The 23,353-nt window shown below is 46.4% G+C and overlaps 1 protein-coding gene across 5 annotated transcripts in view; it reads left to right on the top strand.

The window, feature by feature from the left end:
- The window catches only part of GLI2 (GLI family zinc finger 2), a 1,147,062-nt gene that overhangs the window by 1,088,334 nt on the left and 35,375 nt on the right, over nucleotides 1-23,353 (top strand). For 4 of the 5 annotated variants that reach the window (XR_011274753.1, XM_069616738.1, XM_069616739.1 and 1 more), the window contains 6 exons: nucleotides 1,398-1,430; nucleotides 5,429-5,633; nucleotides 9,050-9,163; nucleotides 17,136-17,267; nucleotides 19,170-19,319; nucleotides 22,414-22,578. Coding sequence is in view for 4 of the 5 variants with exons in the window: in XM_069616738.1 (XP_069472839.1) it covers nucleotides 1,398-1,430; nucleotides 5,429-5,633; nucleotides 9,050-9,163; nucleotides 17,136-17,267; nucleotides 19,170-19,319; nucleotides 22,414-22,578 (799 nt within the window). In the remaining variant the exon portion in view is untranslated. The remainder of the gene's footprint in view (nucleotides 1-1,397; nucleotides 1,431-5,428; nucleotides 5,634-9,049; nucleotides 9,164-17,135; nucleotides 17,268-19,169; nucleotides 19,320-22,413; nucleotides 22,579-23,353) is intronic. The other variant, XM_069616740.1, reaches the window with a different exon arrangement.

Genomic DNA, 23,353 nt, shown 5'->3' with positions numbered 1-23,353 from the left:
TGCCAGTCTGAGATCGACTTGGCATCTCCAGATTCACTCCAGTTTTAGTGTGTTTATGAATCAGGTGTGAGTTGCTGTTGACAATCTGAGATCGACTGGGCATCTCTAGATGCACTCCAGTTTTAGGCTTTCTGGATCAGGTGTAAGATAGGTGCCAGTCTGAGATCGACTTGGCATCTCCAGATTCACTCCAGTTTTAGTGTGTTTATGAATCAGGTGTGAGTTGCTGTTGACAATTTGAGATCGACTGGGCATCTCTAGATGCACTCCAGTTCTAGGCTTTCTGGATCAGGTGTAAGAAAGGTGCCAGTCTGAGATCGACTGGGCATCTCTAGATGCACTCCAGTTCTAGGCTTTCTGGATCAGGTGTAAGAAAGGTGCCGCTCTGAGATCTACTGGGAATCTCCAGATTCACTCCAGTTTTATTCTTTGTGAATCTGGTGTAAGGTAGCATGTGCCAATCTGAGATCTACTGGGCATCTTCTCATTTACTACAGCTGAAATCCTTAAAGTTCAGAGCTGTTTTTGGTACAGTTGTAACCACCACATCCACATGGTTTCTCGATGGCCGCCCATGGATGACCACATTCTTTCGATGATATTCACTGCAGCTTTCCAGGCGCTACTTGCCATTGTGACTTCACCATTTTCAATTCTTTTCAAACCACAGGAGTTTACAAATGAGTGGGAAATTGTCTTGGCGGGCGCTGCCATCTTTAGGCACGAAGGCTCGCGCCAAGAGATCTGCATGGCACAGGAGTGTCGCATGCACCTGTCCTCTTACATCAAATGCAGTATGAAACGTAGAGATTGTCTGCCAGCCATGCACACACCAGGGATGCCCGCACCTCATATTAAATATAATATGAGGGACAGTGCCCCCCAGATATTGCCAGCCCCTTTTCTATTATGCAGAATACGATTTTACAGCCATTTGGGCATCATTGATAACAGGCCCTCTTTAGCAGTGAAAACATAGACATATAGAGCATTTTCACACCTATGGGCGTAGTGGGAATGCAAATTAAAACACACTAGTAGGTGATTAGGGGGCACACTATTGGAAACGACCCCTACAGGTTAGCACCTGTAGGGATAGTTGGCACCTGTACAGGTTGGCACCTGTAAGGATAGTTTCCAATAGTTTGCCCCCCTAATCACTAATGCTGTGACTACACAGTAACAGTAAAGGGGCCCATTAACGATGGCTCAATTACGGACCCCTTTACTGTTACTGAATAGTCACAGCTTTCGTTGCGCGTTGCACGGCTAGCACACCACCTGGTGAACTCCAGCAGTCGGATGTCTGTCTGTATTTTCATTCACCCTGATATGTACATGCCCTGTAACTATGGTGACCATTGAACTGTGTCTGTGTGCTTTCATTTTTACTTTAGGGCAGCTGCATGTGAACAAAATGGCGGCCTCTTGTAAGTACACGTATGTCCGTGTGTGGGTTGCTTTTATGGAAAGGGCTGCTAGTCGCATATCATTGAATGTACCTCAGCATAGACGTGAATACTGGGGTGACCTGGGTGGCAGCTAGGGAGACCCCGCACCGGCACCTCCACTCGATAGTGATGCCGTAAAGAGAGGCCTAAGCCCCTTCCACTGTATCTATAACCCAGACACAACATCAAGCCCAGAGTTGAAAGGATGGCACTGTTCTGACAATGTTGCAGCCACCATTTTAATGTAGGCATACTAATCTGATTATTCTGATAAGTTATTTTTACACACACTCTGAGTCTTTTACATGCCGAGTCTTCATGGATGTCTGTGGTGAGTTTTTACCTTCGGCAGCGTCAGACAACCTCCAAAGTCTCCTTCGTTGAGTTTGTATCTACCCCTGTGTATACTAGCCCACTATTGGCCAGTCTCCATGCTATCCAAGAACCTTGAAGGGTTTTGACAACCGCAGGTCACCCTTTTATCTAAAAACATGAAACTTTGATACAAACTCTCACTTCTGAGGTCACATAGCCTTTGAGATCTGGTAAGAGCTTGAGGCACCAGAGCACCCCCCCCCACCCGGGTCTCAGAGTCTAAACTCTCCCTTTTGCAGCCACTTAGCCTTTGAGTTTTGGTCAGAGCTTGTGATAGCAGGGCTCCCCTGAGGATCTTGGAGTCTAAACCCTGACTTCTGTGGCAACTTAGCTTTTGAGATCTGGTCAGAGCTTGCAGGAAATGAGCACCCCATGAGAGTCTGAGAGACTAAACTCTCACTTATACTGCCACAGCCTTTGAAATCTGGTCAGTGCTTGTGACACCAGAACACTCATCAGGATCACATCGTCTAAACTCTCACTTCTGCAGCCACTTAGCCTCTGGGATCTGGCCAGAGCTTGCAGGACATGATCACCCCATGAGAGTCTCAGACTCTAAACAGTCACTTTTGCAGCCACTTAGCCTTTGAGGTTTGGTCAGAGCGTATGAAATCAGGGCTCCACTGAGGACTTCAGAGTCTAAACCCCGATTTCTGTAGCCACTTAGCCAGCCTTTGAGATCTGGTCAGAATTTCCAACACTAGTGCTCCCCTCAGTTTCTCATAATCTAAACTTTCACTTATACTGCCACTTAGCCTTTGAGAGCTTGCAATACCAGAGCACCCCAGAGGGTCTCAGAGGCTAAACTGTCACTTTTGCAGCCACTTAGCCTTTGAGTTTTGGTCAGAGCTTGTGATAGCAGGGCTCCCCTGAGGATCTTGGAGTCTAAACCCTGACTTCTGTGGCAACTTAGCTTTTGAGATCTGGTCAGAGCTTGCAGGAAATGAGCACCCCATGAGAGTCTGAGAGACTAAACTCTCACTTATACTGCCACAGCCTTTGAAATCTGGTCAGTGCTTGTGACACCAGAACACTCATCAGGATCACATCGTCTAAACTCTCACTTCTGCAGCCACTTAGCCTCTGGGATCTGGCCAGAGCTTGCAGGACATGATCACCCCATGAGAGTCTCAGACTCTAAACAGTCACTTTTGCAGCCACTTAGCCTTTGAGGTTTGGTCAGAGCGTATGAAATCAGGGCTCCACTGAGGACTTCAGAGTCTAAACCCCGATTTCTGTAGCCACTTAGCCAGCCTTTGAGATTTGGTCAGAATTTCCAACACTAGTGCTCCCCTCAGTTTCTCATAATCTAAACTTTCACTTATACTGCCACTTAGCCTCTGAGATCTTGTCAGAGCTTGTGACACCATCACTCCCCTCAGGATCTCATAGTCTAAACTCTCCCTTCTGCAGCCACTTAGCCTTTGAGATCTGTCTGAGGTTGCAGGACATGAGCACCCCTTAGGGTCTCTCAGTCTATCTCCAGCAATGCCCACTCAGTGCTACTTCCCATAGAGGTCAACAATGAGGACCAGTACCACCTAAGTTGGGTTGGAATTGTGTATCTTCTTAGTAAATCGCTTGTACGTTCTCCAGTTCATGCAAAAATTACTGCAGTACTAAAACCTTATGAACATAAATTACAAATTACCAGAGTACCTTTAAAGCGTCACAGAATTCTGGGGGGACTTGCGCAATCCTATCTACCTACAGAAGAGAATATTCTGCCCCTGTTCTACATGGTCAGGTTTGTCCCCAACCAATTACAATATTTGTTGTCATTCATCGCCTGATGGAAGACATTCTCAGAGTGCAGATCCCTTGAATACTTTCAGAATCAATATGCAGGCAAATAATAAAACAGTTCCATAAGGGTTGTATTTAAATATTAACCACACACGTTAACATTTTAGGGGATGAATGCCGGTCCCTGAACTCCTGTTCCCAAGAGCATTGGGCTAAAAAAACAAAGATGATAGATCATTAGCAATCTGTTATGAAATGTCAGGGAAAGTTGAAGGAATCTGAAAAAATGATCTATTTCTTTAAACGTTTAATTGGCAGTTGTTATTGTTCTCAGGAAGTTGCTTTTAACAGCTTTGGCAATGACAACAAACAACGCAGTTCCCATGGATATTGACGATTTTCCTAGGATTGTGTTTCTGATTGCTGTCTCCAGACAACCAGACTGAACCATGACGCACAAAAAAAAATGACGACCGCTGCCTAGTATGTCGTGGTTCACACCGGCAGACTGGAGACCGGAATTCTAGGGTGAGCCGGGGCCGGTGAGGTAGGCAGATGGATTGCGGGAACATGGTGAGAGGGGACGAGGGTATGCAGGTGTGGGGGCTGCAGATTGAGAAGGGGATTGTGGGGGTATACCTGAAAAGTGATCAGCAAGAGGGGGCAAAAGAAAGAGTCTCTTTGCACGGCGGCCTGTAGAAGATGGCCCCCCGCAATCTTGCTCTCAGTGACATTAGGATCGAGATCCTTAATGTAAGTAGCTTTTTTTGAGGAGCAATGTCCTTTTTCTCCATTGAAATATGGATAGTGACATCTTTTGGCACATTAAGCAGATGCCCTGGTAGTCTCACTGACTTAAACGATGTTAGATAGTCAGAAAAGGGATTTAATTTGCAACTAGTGGGATATATGTGTAACCCTCTATGAATCCAAAAGCATATTTTCAGCACTGACTAATGAAGGCAGCTGCAGTTACGACTTCCGGACTAGCTGATTAGCCCACGATGATAGGCAGCTGGCGATGGGCGGGCTGTTGTTGCTCAGGGCCTAGCTTAATACAGAGGGCATTGATAAACTATGTGTGAAGGGTATTTCTTGAATGTGATTTGGACGGCATGTGACTTAAGTGACTTAGGAATTACAGGGGTTCCATCACATCCAGATTCTAAAAGTATAATGGTATTCCGTTTTTTCAAACTTGCAAGAATAAAGGGCTACGCCAACCCAAATGGAATTCAAACCTATGTTTGAAGTTTGCACACAAATAGTCCAGCAGTCCAGCTCCACACTGCGTGCATAATAACAAGGTCTGTGGTTAGCGCTGGGTACCCCGTTTTGGAGATTCCGAGTGCTTTATATAACAGCTGGGCACTCATTGGATCTGTCACAGAAGGAAGAAAGGCAGGCTTTGCCAGGAACCAATAACCTACAGGTCACACACAAATCTCTGGAGCAGGTATATCACTTTCTGAGCCTTTATAGTAGCTCACATTAGCAGTGATGGGACTCAATGTGATGTGTTTTTCATTTTTCTATTGTTCATTTATAACACATTTAAAAAGTGGTTTCTAAGCGTGGGATCAGGATTCAAACCTGTGTTGTGCTGCGTTGTCTTGCTTCCAAGACAAAAGCATTGCCCCTGAGCTATCCCCCCCTCCATTTTGCATTATGTGTGGAGGAAGGGTTGCATTTTCATCAACCTTTACTTGGAGGAAATAGATGTTCGCTTAGAAAATCTAGTTTTCTTACTATGATCATTTGAGTTTCTGGGGAAGAAAGGAAATCTGTGCTAATTGTTTTTTGCGCTGTTGTCTTTGTTTTGATTTGTGAAATGACCTGTGCTGTCTTTCTTTCAGCCCAGCATTCAGCTTTCCACACCCCATCAACCCTTTGGCGTACCAGCACCTCCTGAACCAGCAGCGCAGCCTGAGCTCCGCGTTCGGACACACGCCCCCCCTCCTCCAGCCATCGCCCACGTTCCCGTCCCGCCAGCACATGGCGGTCATCTCCCTCAACCCCGCCTCTGTGCCCGGTGGCAACTGCCAGGCGGAATCCAACCAGGTATGAGGTGCTGGTGGCCCCCAAAGTCCCCAAAGTCCCCATGCAAACATTTCTTCTTGATTTTCTTATAAGGATCTTACAAAAATCTTATTTATAAACGTTCATGAAGTTATAAGATTTGGGTGTCATATATGCTATGCTATGTTGATGTATACCGTGCACCGCTACCACCCAAGGGCAGTCTCCATGCACTCTATGTTATACACATTTCTTTCTGTTGTCCACAAGATCCCTTTAATTCCTCACACGTTCTTGAAAACTACCTATCGGAATCTTTTAAAGAATTTCTGTGCCTGTGGCACCAGACGGCTTATTCCACCATGTGCGTCCCAATTAACTGGTAGCTTCTTAACCAACTATGTGGTTGGAGCACGGCCACTCACATGTCAGGCTCACCTGGGTTGATCTGAGCAGGGCCAGTGCTGCCATAACCAATTCAAGATTGCTGCACAATAAGGTGTGCCCCCGTGGAGGCGAAAATGGCTCCTAAATGTCCCTTTGCCTGGGGTGCCACAAATCATTGCACGGACTGTGGGCCTGACCCAGTCCCCCTGCGTGTGCCTGACTAGGCCACAGCCAATCTTGGCCTAACCAAGTAACGGGTCCTGCAGGCCGGTCAGATTTAGGCAGGCCCTAGAAGAGGTGGCTCATACCAGGGGATGAAAGATGTTCTAGGATTTTGCTGAAGGGAAACAGATGTTTCGTCATCAAGTATTTTTTTGTCAGTTTCTGTAGAAGTATAAATGGCAGGTATTTAAGTTTGTAGAAAAAACACAGAGGACCAGAATGAGTTTTAGGGGATCAGCCAATGCTCAAGCAGAATTCACGCAAAAGTGGAAGAGGAACATACATACATTTAAATATCGTCTAACACTTACAGGCTTACTCTCACCTGAAGTAGACATGGGAAGAGATAACTCTCCCTGAAGAGAGTGCCTCTCCCTAGAGGACGGTGATGTTCCGCTTATCTACGAAAGGGGAGAGAAAAAGAAACAACAAAAACACCTACGAGTGATTACACAACGTGCATTTCATATGTGATCATTAACAGACTTTCATTAGTCTGGACGGTATCCCTTTGACAGTAAACTATCCTAGATTGCAAAGTAAGGTAGAGGAACGGGAAGGAATGAGACCACCAACTAGTGCATGAAGTGTTTGGAACACAGAAAGTATTTTTACTATATTCACCCTCAGTTCTAATCCCTTACGGGGCGTACAGACCCCAAGGGAAAAAAAAAGAAAACCACTAGTCTTCCAATCTCAACGGTCAGGGTATCTCACTAGTTACTAATATCCTCCACTTAGGTCAACCGGTTTCTGCGACATATTCAAATTCAAAGTTGCATTCGTCACGACCAAATTAGTATGATTTAATGAAGTAAGTCTTACTCCTGCTTTTAAGATTCTCTTCTTATCTTAATGAAATATCAAATTATTTCAGTATTGTCGTATTTTTATTGGCCCATACAATCTTTCTGAGTCACGGTTCAATAAGGCACGCTGCCAATAGCGCTTGAGTTAGCCTTCACGCATCTTAGCTTGTACGCTCTCTTTTCTCTGATGCCTTTTCTATCCCCTTTCATAGATAGGCGGCCCATCACCGTCCTCTAGGGAGACGCACTCTCTTCAGGGATAGCTGGCTATTCCCGTGTACACTTTAGGTCAGAGTGAGTCTTTACGTTTCAGAAGTATTCACCACACTGAAATGGGTGTCCACACTGAAATGGGTATGCCTGCACCACCATTTGAAACTGTTGGTCAAGGTATTTGACCACAAAAAGATGTATTTCTTAATATTTAAGCGAATGCAAGGAAAGACCCACTGATACCTCCAGCGCTAGCCAGTCACTTGTCTATGCAGGAGAGTGGCGACGTAGTTCAGAATTCATCGAAAATCGGTGAGATTACCCTAAGTGCATATACATGTGTGAGAGGAAAAAGATGTTCTTCTGGAGCTGGGCATGACATTCTTTCTAAAGGTGAATGACTCTCGAATCAAATGACCTGCTTGTGGCCTTCCCTATAGCCATAAACAGTCCTGTGAAGCAGGACTCCTCCTTTCCGCTACCTCTCTGTCGTGGAGTCCCTCAGGGCCCTGCCCTTGGACCAATGCGCTTCTCTGTCTACAGCATACCTCTTACACCAGCCTATATTGCAGAGGAAGCCAAAATGGCAGCCGTGTGCCATTCCAGACCTGTTTACATTGCATTACCTTAAAATGCCTTCATGCAAATCCCCACCAGTTAACGTGCACATTCCACTCGCGTGAGCAATGCCGCAGGTATTTTACTGTTAGATCGAATGGCAAGATTTCCAAAGTTTAATGATCACCTTAGAAAGGAGGGAATTCCCACTGCTATTCGTGGACTTTTTCAGTGCCATGGGAACAACCGGTTAAAGTCTATCGGTTTCCAAGTCAATGCATGATAACAGGTTTCCGCTTATCTTTAACCTCCTCCTTCCGAACCCTCCTCAACTACTTCATCTCTTCAGCGGCCTTCAGATTCTATTACGCTACCCTCATTAAGGCAGGGATAGGATCAACTCCAGCCTTCATCACCACTTCCCATCCTCATTCACTCTCTTTACCCATCCTCATCGATACACTTGCCATCCTTCTGGCTCCATGTTCTTTGGAAACATTTCATCCGCTTCTCTTACTTCAAGTCCAGTCCATAGTTTCCTCCCTTCCCATCCTTTAAGATCCATGTCTGCTCTGGGTGCACGGCCCAACCCCTCAATCTGGCGCCTTCAGTGCTGTGCCACTTATAGTCTCTATTAGGCAACCTCAAAAACACGACTGGGATTCCACCCTGTGACTGCAGGTGGGGCACAGACCTTTCAAACAAGCACATCCCCCACCCCCCCCCCCCCGGCCTCACCCACCGGGTTATCTCAGTCTGAGATTTCAAGTGGGTGTCGGAAACAAATGCCCCGCAGTCCATTCCCAAGCTTCCTCGCCCACTTTTCTCTGATCAGTGGTCTTACTGCAAACCCTGATCAGTGCCCCCTCTGTGAATCCCAGCACCCACCTCTTCAGTCAAGCCAAATTCTGGGCAAGCCATTTACAGACACCTAGTGTGCGACCAGCAAGTGGGCACCAGGGGGCGCTCTTTTGACACTTGCAGCAGCCCAGCTGTTCCCACTGCAGGGCAGGATGCACCATTATTGCACTATCACTAAATCTGCATAACTACTTGCACGGTCCCTGCCCCCAAGGTAGTCGTGTGCAGAGCTCCAATGTTTATTTTTTAAATGTATCTTGTCATTTGTATAGTGCACATAGCCCAGAGCATCTAGGCGCTTTTTTAAGAAAGTGGTTACAATAGTTACTTACAAAGGGAGAAGATTACAGTCATTACACGAATAAGTCTCTTTCATTCAAACCCCACACCTCTTTTTCATTTTTCTAGAGCAAGCACAGCAGTGAATCTGCCGTCAGCAGCACCGTCAATGCCGTCATCAACAAGCGCAGCAAAGTCAAGACGGAAGTGGAGGTTCAGCGGCCCATCTCGCCGTGCACGCAGGTCAGTGCAAAGATACCTTTTATCAGTTTAGTATCACGTGGAGCCGACCAATGTAAGCTTTAGAGAAATGTAGCCTTAGGAAACAAGACTTAAACATTTGGACACAAATAATTCCACGTGCAACAGGATTTAAACACTTAGGGCCCGATTCCTGGAATTATTTGCACGGTTCAAAGTGACTTTGCACTGCTGAAAAGTGACTTTGCACTGCTGACACTCACCCTGATTCATGCAACTGTGCAAAGTGTATTTTTACAGTGCAAAGTCTGTGCAAAGTAGTGCATAGTCCTTTTGCGGTACAACCTGACTTTGCACAGACTTTGCACTGCAGAAATACACTTTGCGCAGTTCCATGAATCAGGGATTTTGTCAGCAGTGCAAAGTCACGTTGAACCGTGCATACAATTCCATCAATCAGGCCCGTAGACGCTATAGTCGTAGAGCCAATCAGTGAGGCAGAGTGTTGCTTTGTAAGTTGGTCAGATACTTCTGGATAAGTAGCATTTTGGGTACTTTAAAGTGGTGGGCAAGGTATCTTTGTCAAACTCCAGTCCTCCTGGGTGTTATCACACCGGGATTTCAGGATAACCATTGGCTATTTAAATCATTCCGATTACGATTTGCTGTGCGTATATGGATCTTTTCTGGATATCCTAAAAACCTGGGGCGGATTTGGCCTTGTATACTGGAGTTGAACACGCCTGCCGGGTTTTCCATCGAGATCCAGAGTTGGAATGGAAGAACGTTGTGTGTTTCTGGAGCGTAATGATGCTAGGCCCAATGATTTCCAACTGCCCAACGTGTGTGTCGCTCAATACATTTGCCAGCTATCCATTGTGGTTCACAGCCAGAGGTGCAATTGTTTATTTTATTTATTTATTTTGAAGCTTATATAGCACGGCAAACCCAAAGGCATCTGGGATATTTCTTACAGAACATGTTGCAGTTGTTACACAGTGAATATATATAAGTCAGACATAATGCATGGAATTAACATTACAGACAGAAGTATATAGTATAAACAATTCTTGCAGTCATGTGCAGTATTAAATGTGTGTTGTGTAATCTGTGGGGGTGGAGGGAGTGCATTAGTTACCCAGGCTTAGAGTGAAGAGGTGCGTTTTGAGTTGTCTACAGAAAATCCAGAAGGATTCTTGTGCTCTGAGCGGAAGTGAGTTCCATAGTTTGCTGGCAATCGTAGGGAAGCTGCTACTACCTGCATTTTGGAGCTTGAACCGCATTAAAGAAGGTGGTGTGAAGGCAGGTGATTCCTTGAGTGGGACCTAGGAAGAGGCCCCAGCACTGCTGCAGATCAGACTTGCTGCTGCTTCCTTTGCTATTTTCAAAACTGTCTAGGAATTTTGGGACGGTCCATTGGAAAGACATTGCGGTAATTGACCATGAACACAATAGATGCATGTCCTTGTGTGCAAAGCTGTGTGGAGCTGTAATCTCTTTTTGCCAATGGAGTTTCAACTCCTACAAATTGAATTGGGGAGTATTTTCAGTCAGATTTTGATTCAGGACTAGCAAGTGTCATTTTTTTCGGATATAGATCTGTTTTTGTAATAGGGCTATTTTTCATTAACACTGACTTCCTTTTATGTTTCAGTGTAAATCATTTTGAAAGCTTCGTTATTCTTTTAATAATAAACTTAATTGCATTATCTATTAACAATATAAACCTTGACAGTGGCCAAAATCAGTGTGTAACGAGCCAATGGGCTTCCAGGTATCCCACATCGAAATGTGTACGCAGAGGAGTTAAAATGAGAGCGCCGGTTAGCAAATCGCTAGACAAGGCACCCATCATTGGACGACTATGAGGAAGGTTGCACTAGAAAGGAGGCAACAGTAACCCCAGGACATAAAGAAAAATCACAAGGGACAACACCAAACACACAAGACAGTACACAAGGAAACAAAAAAACAAGACGCATGGACATGTGTGGTAAACGTGTCAGGTGTAGAGTTCCACAAACTGGAAACCAATTTCATTGTACTGATCCCTGTTCCCTGGTCTTTGGAATATCCTATCTGCAAATGTTGCCAACGGTAGCATATCCTCCATGCAGTCTTCAGCGTTCTGTTTTTCCTCGTCTTCCATACCCCGAGGATCTGCTTATTGGCCTCGAGTAAAGCTCTGGATAGCCACTTCCATGCCGCCGTGTATTTAGTGTCTCTGGGTCTGAATAGCTGAAGCACAGTAGCACAGTAGTCACTTCTGGTGAACATTCAAGCTGATCTCCCAGGACCAAGTCTACCTTCTATGGTCTCTTGCCAAAAGAGCCTCACCTTCGGCAGAACCACAACATGGCTTCTTCAGGGTGGTGGTGAGATATCCGCTCTCTGGCCCGCATCGAGCCTGGAGGTCAGTAGAATAGATGGGATATCATGTGGTGGATCTACCGCAATTAGAGATCCACTCTGCTTTGAGCACTGGCACATAAAGGTTTCGCCCATTCTTTGTCTGACACTTCCGCGGCCACGTCCTCAGCCCAGAACTGATGCATACTTTCCAAATCATGTTCCTCTTCAGGCTACCTCGGAAGGAGTTTCAATATTTCCCAGGTACCTTGAGGGTGCTTCATTTATTTTGAAGACTCAATTTGTTTTCTAACAAATTGATTCCTTTTTTTTTATCATTTAGGAATTTGATATTGCTATGAATTGTTTATTTTTTAAAGAATCTATTGAGGTTTGAATTTATTGATTTTTTTTCTCAACAAATGGATCCCTCGTTTGTAATAAATCAATTTGTTTTAACCGTTTTGTGAGGGTGAACGTTTTAGACCAAATGGGGGTCATTTGCAATTTGGTTTTGAGTGAGTTACATTTCCCCCCCCCATCCCTATTGGTTTATATTGCTTATTTTTTTTTTTTTTATTTGATGCATTTTGAACGGAGTCATTGTTTTGTATGTTAACCTCTTACACAAAAAAGGAATTCCTACCCAAGGGTTGGCCCACATAACCAGTGCGTGGTGCTGGGATGTGGCTGTCCACGTCCTCTGCAATGGGGCAGTGTACTTGAGTGTGGTGTCACTGCTGAAACCTCGAAGCTTTTAGACTGTGTTGGTGGACAGAGTGTGTCCTTCAGCATGCTGGACCTGCCAGAACATCTGTTTCCTTTTGCCACCATGTTCCAGCTGTTGCTTATCTAGGAAATAAGAAGAGCATTGCAGCAGTTAGATAGTTGCACGTTGTCCTTCCATTCTCAACTCAACTCATGTTGTAACTATCCAAAGAAAATTGTCGATGGGGGATGGAGTCGGACCCTCAACTCCCTCTGTATGGATGAGTCTGCCAAGGCAGGGTGGCGGCTCCTTGGTAGAACAGACTGGGGAAGGACGCACTGCCCCTGCTCTCTCAGATTGATGGATAGATGGACGAATGTAGCTGCCCTGCTTTCATTGCCCCACTTTCGCAGACACCCACGGCTGTGTATCAGAGTTATCCCTAATAACTGAAAACTGGCACCATCCAAAGGCAGGACACATAGCCCAGGTGTGCCTAGACTACAGGCAGCCATCTGATTAATGAGTAGGGACTCTCAAGGGATCCTGGGAGCAAGTGATGGGCATGCGTCTAGCCAAGTGTTCTCGATGCCAGCTGGCGGCGTTGACATCGATAGACCAACAATCATGTTTTGTGCTGGGAGCCGAAAGATTGCAACAGCCACCTATTTTTCTGACTCAGTAAGGTTTGGCTTTTGCTTCCGCACCGGTGACACAACAATTGACACTAAGAGGGGCCCATGGGCTTCTGCTACGTACCCCGAGACCCAGAATTGAAACTGTTTAGTGGCAGAGACTGTAGTCACCTGACCATTCGTTATCCCGCAGAAAGCTTCTGGGACAGCCGGCGTGCTTCACCGCCATGAAATATTGGGCTGTGCTACTGTCAGCCGAGCATAGGAGCCTGTGACAAATCCCTCTACCTGCCGCGGTCCAGGAGCAGGATTCTGCTTGATGCATGGGGCCCGGCCCGGCGCGCAATCATCTGGGGGCTGCTGGGATTGATGAAGGTAGCGTACCAGGGAAAGGGGAACATGCTGGAGTCAGCACGATTAGGGCAAAGAGGCAAGTCTCCCGGGCTTTGAGTTTAGGCGCGCCACTGCAGCAAGAAGCCACCGCGCAGCCGGGAGAGCTATCCAGCTGCCTGGTTAGCTTAGCTTGAAGGATTTTTTTTCTTCTTTTTTTCCACGAAATAAAGAGTGGTCCAATAAGCAGTAAGTACCCGATCCTGTGGCGCTTCACTCAGCACCTCCAAATTATTTACCTGTGGCACGGACGGCGCCAGTAGACGGCAGGTAGATAACAATCATGATAAGGAAATAATAACTTGGATGCTGAGGCTTTTCTCCCTAAGTAGAATTGAAATGTAATATGCCTGCAGCAAAATAAACATAGCAGCGTTTTTAGGTTGACCCAAGACGTCATAGGTGGTGCTCGCTGAGCACTGCCAATATTGGATACATATTTTTGTTTCTTCTTCATCGTACCTGCCATTCTTTTTTTTTGCCACTTGCTCATTAGTTGTGTGCCAGGGAATTATTAGGCGAGGATTTTGGACCATTCGCCTAAAAATCACCGGCAGTGCTGGAAATTGGGCTGGATTTTCCCAGATCAGTAAAAAAGGTTTTGCTGGATGTGAGATACCCACAAGAACCACTGGAGAGAATCTGACCACGTTTCCTGTGAAAACATTTGATAAGCTTGTGTTCTGGACAGAACCACTAGAAAGTCTGATCAGGACCCCTGTGAAATCACCTGTTAAGCTTGTGAATCTTGTAGTCTGCACAGAACCACTGGAGAGTCTGACTAGGATCCCTGTGAAATGATTTGTTAAGCTTGTTGTCTGCACAGAACCACTAGAGAGTCTGATCATGATCCCTGTGAAATCACCTGTTAAGCTTGTGAATCTTGTAGTCTGCACAGAACCTCTGGAGAGTCTGATCAGGACCCATGTGAAATCACTTGTTAAGCTTGCTAAGCTTGTAGTCTTCAGGGAATCAGGAATACTTAAGTACAGATTCTTAGGCTTTCAAAGGTGGCCATCTTTTCATACTTTGCTTTCAACATTATAGGAAACACTCCTCCCTTGGGTTATTTTTCAGGTATTTATGACTGATCTTCTGAGAGCAAATGTTTATGTGGGGTAGGGGTGAGAGGAGCACAGCCCTCCCCCATCGCAGCTGGGATCCCACGGTCGGGTATTCCCATTGGCAGCACTGCTCACAGGTGCATTGGCAAACTCTCCTTGCTGTTAGAAGATATGCTCTTCTAACATATTTTTCATGCCACTTACGTTGCAGGAATTCTTGGATGTGTGCAGAAAGTGGTATCTTTCTGTGCTGTGCAAATAGTGCGAAAAGGCACACCATTTTTTGATTTTTTTTGTTTCCATAGTAACTCATCCAGGTAAAGCTGTGGACTGAGTACGGGCTCCAATAGGCACATCAAGCTGTCAGCCAGCTAAGTGAATGGGTCTGCCAGTCCGTAGCCTTACACAGCGCCAACCACGGACTAACCACTCATCTACTCCATCATCCAACTGGACTGGCACTCCTGCCTCTGCTCGTAGGAGGAATCTTGTTAGTGCACAGAGAAATGTACACCTTGGGGGAGAGGTGGCAACACAGTGCCCATGTGCCCAACTTATCTGGAATCACCCGGGCACATAGGGCACGGGCACTTCTGAATCTGCACTCAACACATCAGGATTTGCACCTTGCCTCTCAATTGCTATGATATGGTATGATAGGTTATTTATAACGCGCTTAATACCCAGAGGTTTCTAAGCACGGACCCGGGGATCGAACCTGTGTTGCTCCGTGTCGTCTTGCTTCCAAGGCGAGCATGTTGCCACTAAGCTATCCTCCCGAGAGGTGAATTTTAGGCAAATAGTCCAAAATCCTCTCCTGATAATTCCCTGACACACAACTAATGAGCAAGTGGCAAAAAAAAGAATGGCAGGTACGATGAAGAAGAAACAGCTGCAGATTTAACATGCGTTTCGCACCTGCCACCACCATGGCAGTTGTACCATTCCCGGGCTCCTTCACTTTCTCACTATTTGACCATAGGGAGAGCCGGCATTGGCAGTACCAGCGCCCACACCTCTTGGCCCTGAAGAGTGAGTATAATGTCGCCAGGCTAAAGCAATCTATAGGGCGTCCCTTGATTCCATACAATGTGTTTGCATTTTTGAAACAAGGATTTCCTAAATTTCAATGCTGTTATGTTGTTTGGTTTTATACGTTCTTTTTTGGAGGGGTGGGGTAAATGTTCCCATGTGTGTGATAGTTTAAGAATAGGGAAAAGGAAAGGCGCCCTCTACACCCCTTTCATCCCACCGAGATACCCTTTTCGTTTTAGATATTTTTCGCCTAGTAACATTTTGCCTTTGGATTCTCCATACCTGCTTATTTTCTTCAATGCCCTCACTCGGTGCCCCTGGACCCCTCTCTGCTACCCTGTGTGGCTCAGGGGAGAGGTGGGGTGGCGGGGGGGGAGGGGGGCGGCGAGGGAGGAAAAAGCTATATTGCATTTCTCCTCCTTCAAGCGACACATTTTGTGAAATTGACAATGTTATTGTGTCAATGTTTGTAGAAGTGTTCTGTCACAGATATCGGATCTATGAGCGTGGATTGTGCAGAAATGAGACACATTGATGCGGGCCGCCTGCTGAAGACCACCCCCTCTATCTCTCTGTCTTCTCCTGACCCTTTCGGGGTCCCCCTTTATCCTATGTCCAGCTTCAAAGGCAACTCCCACAAACCCTGCCCTCTCCAATCCATCGGACCACCCCACCCCACTGTGTATATCTCTGTATTCCACTAGGGTGGGCAGTACACTATTGCGCATCAGCCTTTGTCTGGTGTACTTGTGGGCATCACGCCCACTCCCCCATCCCCGCCCCCGCAGGTCAGTGGAGTGCCACTGCAGATGTCTCCAGATGCTGCAGTCGCCATTAGGTATGTGTGCAGAGCTCTGTTTCCACTTGCCAGGCGTGAGTAGGTCACCTGGTCCTGTATTTTCCGTTGACTCCTGGGACTTGTAGTCATGAATTTAAAATGGGAAAAGCAAAACGTCAAGTTTCTGAAGTCTAAAGTATAAAATCAAGACTGGCTGACATCCTCGGTAACAAAAGGGACAGGCCTAGAGGCGACAGGACAATGGGCTGCGAATGCTCGCGACACGAGAGGGTCGTCCTGTCGTCTGTAATCAAAAGCTTACTTTCTAACTTATGTAAACATAGTACTATTTTGTCATGCGTGACACAAACTAATTCTGTGTACAGTAGAACTTTTACTGACTAATAGTCACACTAATTCGAGCATAGTCAGCATTTTATTATTTTGCTGTTAATTTGCTTATTTTAGTATATTCCATTCTGTATCAGTTTCTTTTTTTCTGGAGTTTCTTGTATAGGTTTGTTTTTAAAGAGGAAACCATCAAACAATTATATCATTCACAGACAAATTGGTGCAGTGATCATTGTGTAAAACCTCACGCATGGCATGGGGGAAGTTGAGAGCTCTGCACAGGGCTCTCTCTGCTGAAATCTGGTCTTTCTGTTGCACCGATATGGAAAATATCCAGATTTTCGGTTTTGCCTATAGAAAGAGTTTCTAAAACACTTGAATCGGGGGCACGAGTGGGGGTCCAGTGAAGGCTGAGATGGTCATCTGGTGGACCGGACCAATCAATGTACCTCATAAACAGTTTAGCAATGTTGATAGGGAAGTGATAGGGTCAGAACAAGGAAATGAGGCAGCTTCATTGGCAAGTTTGAGAAACGCTTGCTTATTGGACAGTGGAACTGTGTGTGCCTTTGATTCATTGGTGGAAGATAAGGGAGGGCGGGTTTGTGGCTTTCCCATCAGTGCATTGCACGTACTCGTATATAACTCCAGGCAGAGGACCGAATTCAGGTGCCTATGATTTACTGTGCGCTGTCCCATCCAGGAGCAGCTGACGGAGCTGAGGGAGGACCTGGACAAGGATGAATGCAAGCAGGAGCCGGAGGTTATTTACGAGACCGACTGTCACTGGGACAGCTGCAGCAAGGAGTTCGACACTCAGGACCAGCTCGTGCACGTAAGTCATCTCTTGGCGAAGCAGGCAATACATCACCGCCGTCTTTCCTCTGCTGTGCATCCTTTGCCAGGTCGACACTGAGAATCCATAGATATCCAAACACGAACATGCTCAAACTGCAACACTGAAGTAACTTTTCTGCACCTGTGAAGAAAACATGAACACATCTCACTTTATCCCTTGCAGGTGGAACATTAAGAAAGAAACACGTGTGTGTGTGTATGCTATGTTATCTTGCATCTGTATAGTGCCTCCTGACATAGTTTATGGTGTCTAAGTGCTTTGCGCGTGTATGCGCGTGTTGCGCAAAAATGAAGTGCAAGTGCCTCTAGTTATTAACAGTGGTTACCCCCAGTGGTACACAGTGTCGGCACCTATAATAGCCCTTAGTGTTAGCACCAGAGTTACCCTCAGCGTCAGCAGAGTTAGCCCACCTGTGAACATGGCGATCATCACTCCTAATAGCTCTTAGTATCACCACCACCATGACCCAACCTCCATATGAGCAAATCCAGTGACCACACATGTGAGCCCCCGGTTGCAGTCATTGCCAGTGCTACCAGTGCATGGCCAAATCATCAATTCCACTGATGGTAACACACAACATCCAGCAACCCTGGCTGTCATCACCCCCAGTCAGCATCATTGCCAGTGCTTCAAGTAAGAATCTGTGTCAGCATCCTAGTGAGCATCAGTGTCAGCACCCCCAGTCAGCATCATTGCCAGTCCTTCAAGTGAACATCTGTGTCAGCATCCTAGTGAGCATCAGTGTCAGCACCCTCAGTCAGCATCATTACCAGTCCTTCAAGTACGTATCTGTGTCAGCATCCTAGTCAGCATCAGTGTAAGCACCCCCAGTCGGCATCCTTGCCAGTCCTCCAAGTAAGTATCTGTGTCAGCATCCTAGTGAGCATCAGTGTCAGCACCCCCAGTCAGCATCGTTACCAGTCCTTCAAGTAAGCATCTGTGTCAGCATCCTAGTGAGCATCAGTGTCAGCACCCACAGTCAGCATCATTACCAGTCCTTCAAGTAAGCATCTATGTCAGCATCCTAGTGAGCAGCAGTGTCAGCACCTCCAGTCACAGTTTACACCACACAGCACAGTGCCAATGCCCCAAGTGCTTAATGCTGACTTGTACCAATGTATCTATCAGTGGTAGTTTCCAGAATTAAATTCCCACCAGGGAACCTGTCCTAAATCGGGTGCCCGCAGCTGCAGTTTGCATCACTGTGAGTGTCCTAGTGATGATCAGAGTTAGTTCCCATCCGTGTGAATGGCCCAAATAATGACAAGAACCAGTTCTCATAAGCTTGAATCTCAATAATGACCATCAGAGCCAGTTTCAAACAATGGTAGTGCCTAATTGATCATCAGAGTCACATTCAGACAGCGTGGATACACTGGTCGTTATTGTCAGGCCACATCAGTGCCAGTCCACCAATTAATTTTTAGACTCAGTTCACATCAGTTTAAGTGTTCCCAGTGATCGTCAGGACCAGTTTGGAAGTGCATACAAGTGTCATCACAATAAGGGCCCACTTATAATCCAAGCCAGTCCATAACATCATGAGCCCCCCTACTAATCACCGGAGCCTTTTCCCATCAATGTGAGTGCCCTAGTAAACACCACTAGCATCCGTGGGGATATCCCCAATGATCATCAGTGCCAGTTCTCATCCGAGGGTCACATCAGTGTGAGCCCTTCATTGATAATGGGAACCAGTTCTCATCAGTGCCAGCTCAAAAAGCAAGTCACAACCTGGTTCACTGCGATTGCATGTTGCGTGTTGAAATGAAGATTTCCCTAAACCCATTATAGTGGAGGACACACACCTTCAAGAGCCTGATGTTCCCCTTTATAACATTCGATTTGTGTTTCCTTTGCCTCCTTTTTCAATAGCACATCAATAACGACCACATCCATGGGGAGAAGAAGGAGTTTGTCTGCCGCTGGCAGGAGTGCTCCCGGGAGCAGAAGCCATTCAAGGCCCAGTACATGCTGGTGGTGCACATGCGGCGGCACACCGGGGAGAAGCCGCACAAGTGCACGGTAAGTGCGAGCCTCAGCAGGATGGTAATCGCCGGCGCGGATCCCCAGCTGCGCGCAATCCACACACCCATGGAACCCTCCTGGCGGCTGGGGGTTCCGCCAACAGGCCTTCCTTGCTGGAGGCCCCCTCCTCGGGGATGCAGAGGTTAAAGGGAGACCACACGTGTGAACTAACCTAGCACCTGGCTTAGTAGGTGTGCCCGTGGGTACTGCAGCATCACTTGATTGACGCCCAGTGTATGGTTGCAATTCTGTGCCCATCTTCGTCAGCCCGTGCCTTTGGAGGGCTCAAGCACTCCCACCTGGAGGAGGTTGCAGGCCGAAGGCAGCACTCTGCTGTGACTCTCAGCACAGGGCACCCGTCGCAAATGGACGGTACAGCAAGAGCCTGTCAACCTTCTCGCCTGGGAGGGCCGAGTATTTATAACTAAACATTCATTAACCCCTTAACTGCTGGGCTCTTATGCATGTCTATGCAAATAGGACCAACATGGTCGTCCTCAGCACTTTTTACCGCACAGGCAGTGGCAGGCGCCCTATGATGAAGCCGAGGGCTTGACTGCTGGGCTCAGCGCTCGGAGGGCTCATGCCGCCAATGGTTGGGGCAACTCTAGTGGGCAACAGGAAGGCGTAATATAATAAATATTCAGCCTCCTGAGCTCAGTGGAAGGGGGGTCGGCCGTCCAATGGGTTGATGGTCCCATTCCCAGCCAGATCCCCCCGCCCCCCAAAGTTCTGGGGCTGGCTCTGCCCCTGGCAATAGCGTGAATGTAAACATGCCACACATGCTTATTTTGGACCTCTTTCCTTACCATTGACACCCCCAGCGTAACATATGATTTAAATGCTGTCCTTCCTATCCTTCAGAAGCGCGGATACCATCAACGGTGTACTCACGTTTTTTCTTGAAATTGAATTACTTTTTAGAAGTACGATTTTGTAAAAATGACACTTAAATGAAAAGTTTGTAATAAGCTATATCATTTTAGGAGATAAAAATAAATAAGAATGTAGGTGTGTATTGAGTTATTTAGGGGATTTCAATAGAGAAAAGCACATACACAATGAATTCTCTGTCAAATATTGCTTGGACACTGAACCCCTCACTTATCAGTGCCAGTGCTTGGCCCAGCTGCTCAGTCTGCAGAGTCTGAATTTGCCAGTCGCCTGCCAGTCAACAGGTTTGCATCCCTCCAGGTCCAACTCAGCCTTTCAACAATGCGATATTGATGACATGCGGAAGGTCTATGGGGGTGCCACCAAACACTGCTGCTGAATGGTTGCAGTGCATCCAAGTTGCAGAACTATGGTTGCAAGAGATGGGGGAAGCACATACTGCCTAGGCGGCAGCTGCACTTTGCCCCTTAGTGATGAGGGTGTCATTTCAGCACTCATCCATTTTTAGGTTTGAGGATTTCCACATCCTGGTATTACCAGGCTAAGCCCCTTCACCCATCAAAGCCATCCCAATTAGGGAGTCCAGAACCTTGCAGTCAATCATTGGGCCTGGGCCTCACAAGGCTCAACTGCAGCCAGGCCGGCGGCCCCGGAATGACATGTTTTGGAAGTAAATTGCAGGTTTCATGAAGACTTTGTCTGAACTCCGATATGTTGGCACCACAATTCCTAGAGTGATTGTCAAAGCAGCAGCACATACCATTTATTATGCCCACCATGGTCCACCTACGACTTAGGGCTAGAAGAAGTCTTCATTTTTAGGTTGGGTTATCAGTTGGCGCTTGTGCCACCTTTCTGCCAAAACTATTGCATTGGAGTACACGTAGGGAGAAATGGCATATGAGGGGGGACATACAACCTGCAGGTGTTCACTTATTTTCCCACCCATTGCCTGCCCATGGCCATGCTAATACCTTTGGCCATTCCAACCCAGTTCTGCCTCTACGCACCCAAAACACCTCTTCACGAGAACGTTTGAGCTCGCTTAAATCAAGCCTTACCATCAAATTTTGCACTCAAAGTCCCTGCCAGTGTATTTTCAAAGCTGCCTTCTGATAGTTAATTACTTAATTGGAGCTGTAAAATCACTGCTATGGTAATACAAATGTCATAACCAGGTCCTCTTTCAGCCACTTCATTTATAAGCACTATTTGTGTCCTTCACTGAAGTCCTGTTAAAAACAAGCACTGGCAAAGCCAACAGTTTTGGTTTTTGCCAGGCACAGCTGTTAGATGCCCAGGTACTCGCACCATTTGGCACCCGCTACCACAAATGGCTAGTTAATACCACTACGACAGTACATGGCAAGTGCCTTTCCCATGCTTACACAAATGCCAAAACTGTTGGCATTGACAATACTTGTTTTTTGATTGTGCTATACCTGCATTTCGAAGTTAAATGCTGACATTGTGACCACATTTGCAGAACATTGGTAAAAATTGAGCTTACAGAGGCAGACCGGAATCTGTCTTAACAACAAATCATATGATCTGGGGCAAATCACTTGGGGTTGATTATGAGTTTTGCGGTATTTCCTCTGCTAATACCGCCAAGCAGAATTACTGATACCAAATCGGGTTAGCATGCGGGAATTTGAAGGGTCTGCATGATTCAGCGTCATACGGATCCTTGTGCAAATTCCCATTTCGGAGACCGATAGGACACTCCGGAGACTGCACATCGCTGTGCGTGGTAATTACAGAATGTGGTACCGCTCCACTGAAAAGCAGGGGGATTTGAAGACTTGTACATCTGAAACTCACTATTTGGTGGAGTGGTAACACAGTGGGTATTCTAAAATACCAGATTTTTACCATTATCTCCAAACTTGTAATCATGCCCTTTATCTTGAGCCGTCTCAAATAATTATGTGTTCAGTAAATATGTCATACAACGTTGCCTAGTTTGTTGTCTAGTATTGCCCCGTTTGCACCAGCATGTGGGATTCTGCAATGCCATTTCATCCCAAAGCCGTACCCCATATCATTCAGTGTACAGCGCTACATCTTCGATACACAATCATCGATCCACGCCCTGTACACAGCGCACCTCTGCGCTAGGGCTGCACTATGCCAAATAGCCAACAGAAAGGAATGGTACGCAGGAGAGTTTGTGATTGCTCTTTTTGTCTTTCAGTTTGAGGGCTGCTACAAGGCGTACTCTCGGCTGGAAAACCTAAAGACCCATCTGAGGTCGCACACCGGGGAGAAGCCGTACGTGTGTGAGCACGAAACCTGCAACAAAGCCTTCTCCAACGCCTCGGACCGGGCCAAACACCAGAACCGGACTCACTCTAATGAGGTACCCTCGCCTCTTCTGTGTGATAGCTGCCACTCTACGTGGCTTGTGGACTCACAAAGTGTGTGCAAAGTTACATGCCACTCAAAGCATTGCATGCCGGGGCCAGACCATACCACCTCCGTTTTTCTGCGAGGCCTTTGTTTGTCAAAATATCGAGGCAAAAACAACTTCCTCAATAACATCGACAGCAATAATATCGCATGAAAAACATTGCTCAGCCAAATGGTGGGGACTTTGGCCATGGGAATATGCTGGGAATATGCTGGGAATATGCTGGGAATGCAGTTAGACTTTTAAAGCCAGCCTGACCTATAACTGAGAACTGCTGTTTGGCTCCGATTAACAATATGATTCGAGTAGCATTTGCTTTAAGGGAATAGCAGCCATGTTAACAATATATTACTGCAGTGGTGTTAGTGTTGTGGATATTTTGATGTAAATACATCTGATAGATGGTCGGGCATTCTCCTCAACTCTCCTGGATACACACTGATGACATCATCTGGGAAGGAGTGCAAAGCCATGATGTTACTTAAAATGAGCACACTAAGAACTTTAATGGGTTTGTATCTATGTATCTGAAATTGTATATTGTATAGCTGGGGTTGAGGGAATCCAAATTTGGACTACAACTCCTATCGGCCCTAGCCAGAAATTCAATGGTGCGAGACATGGGCATTGTAGTCCAAAACATCTGGAGAGTGTCAGGTTGCAGACCCCTGAATGGATAGCTTTGCTCTGTGGAGGCGCGCTATGTTCGTGCTTCTCTTTGACC

Source organism: Ambystoma mexicanum, chromosome 9 (genome assembly GCF_040938575.1).
Source record: "Ambystoma mexicanum isolate Mex_15411 chromosome 9, UKY_AmexF1_1, whole genome shotgun sequence".
Taxonomy (NCBI): domain Eukaryota; kingdom Metazoa; phylum Chordata; class Amphibia; order Caudata; family Ambystomatidae; genus Ambystoma; species Ambystoma mexicanum.
The sequence above is the reverse complement of the archived record's forward strand: the minus strand, read 5'-3'. Positions and strand labels throughout refer to the sequence as shown.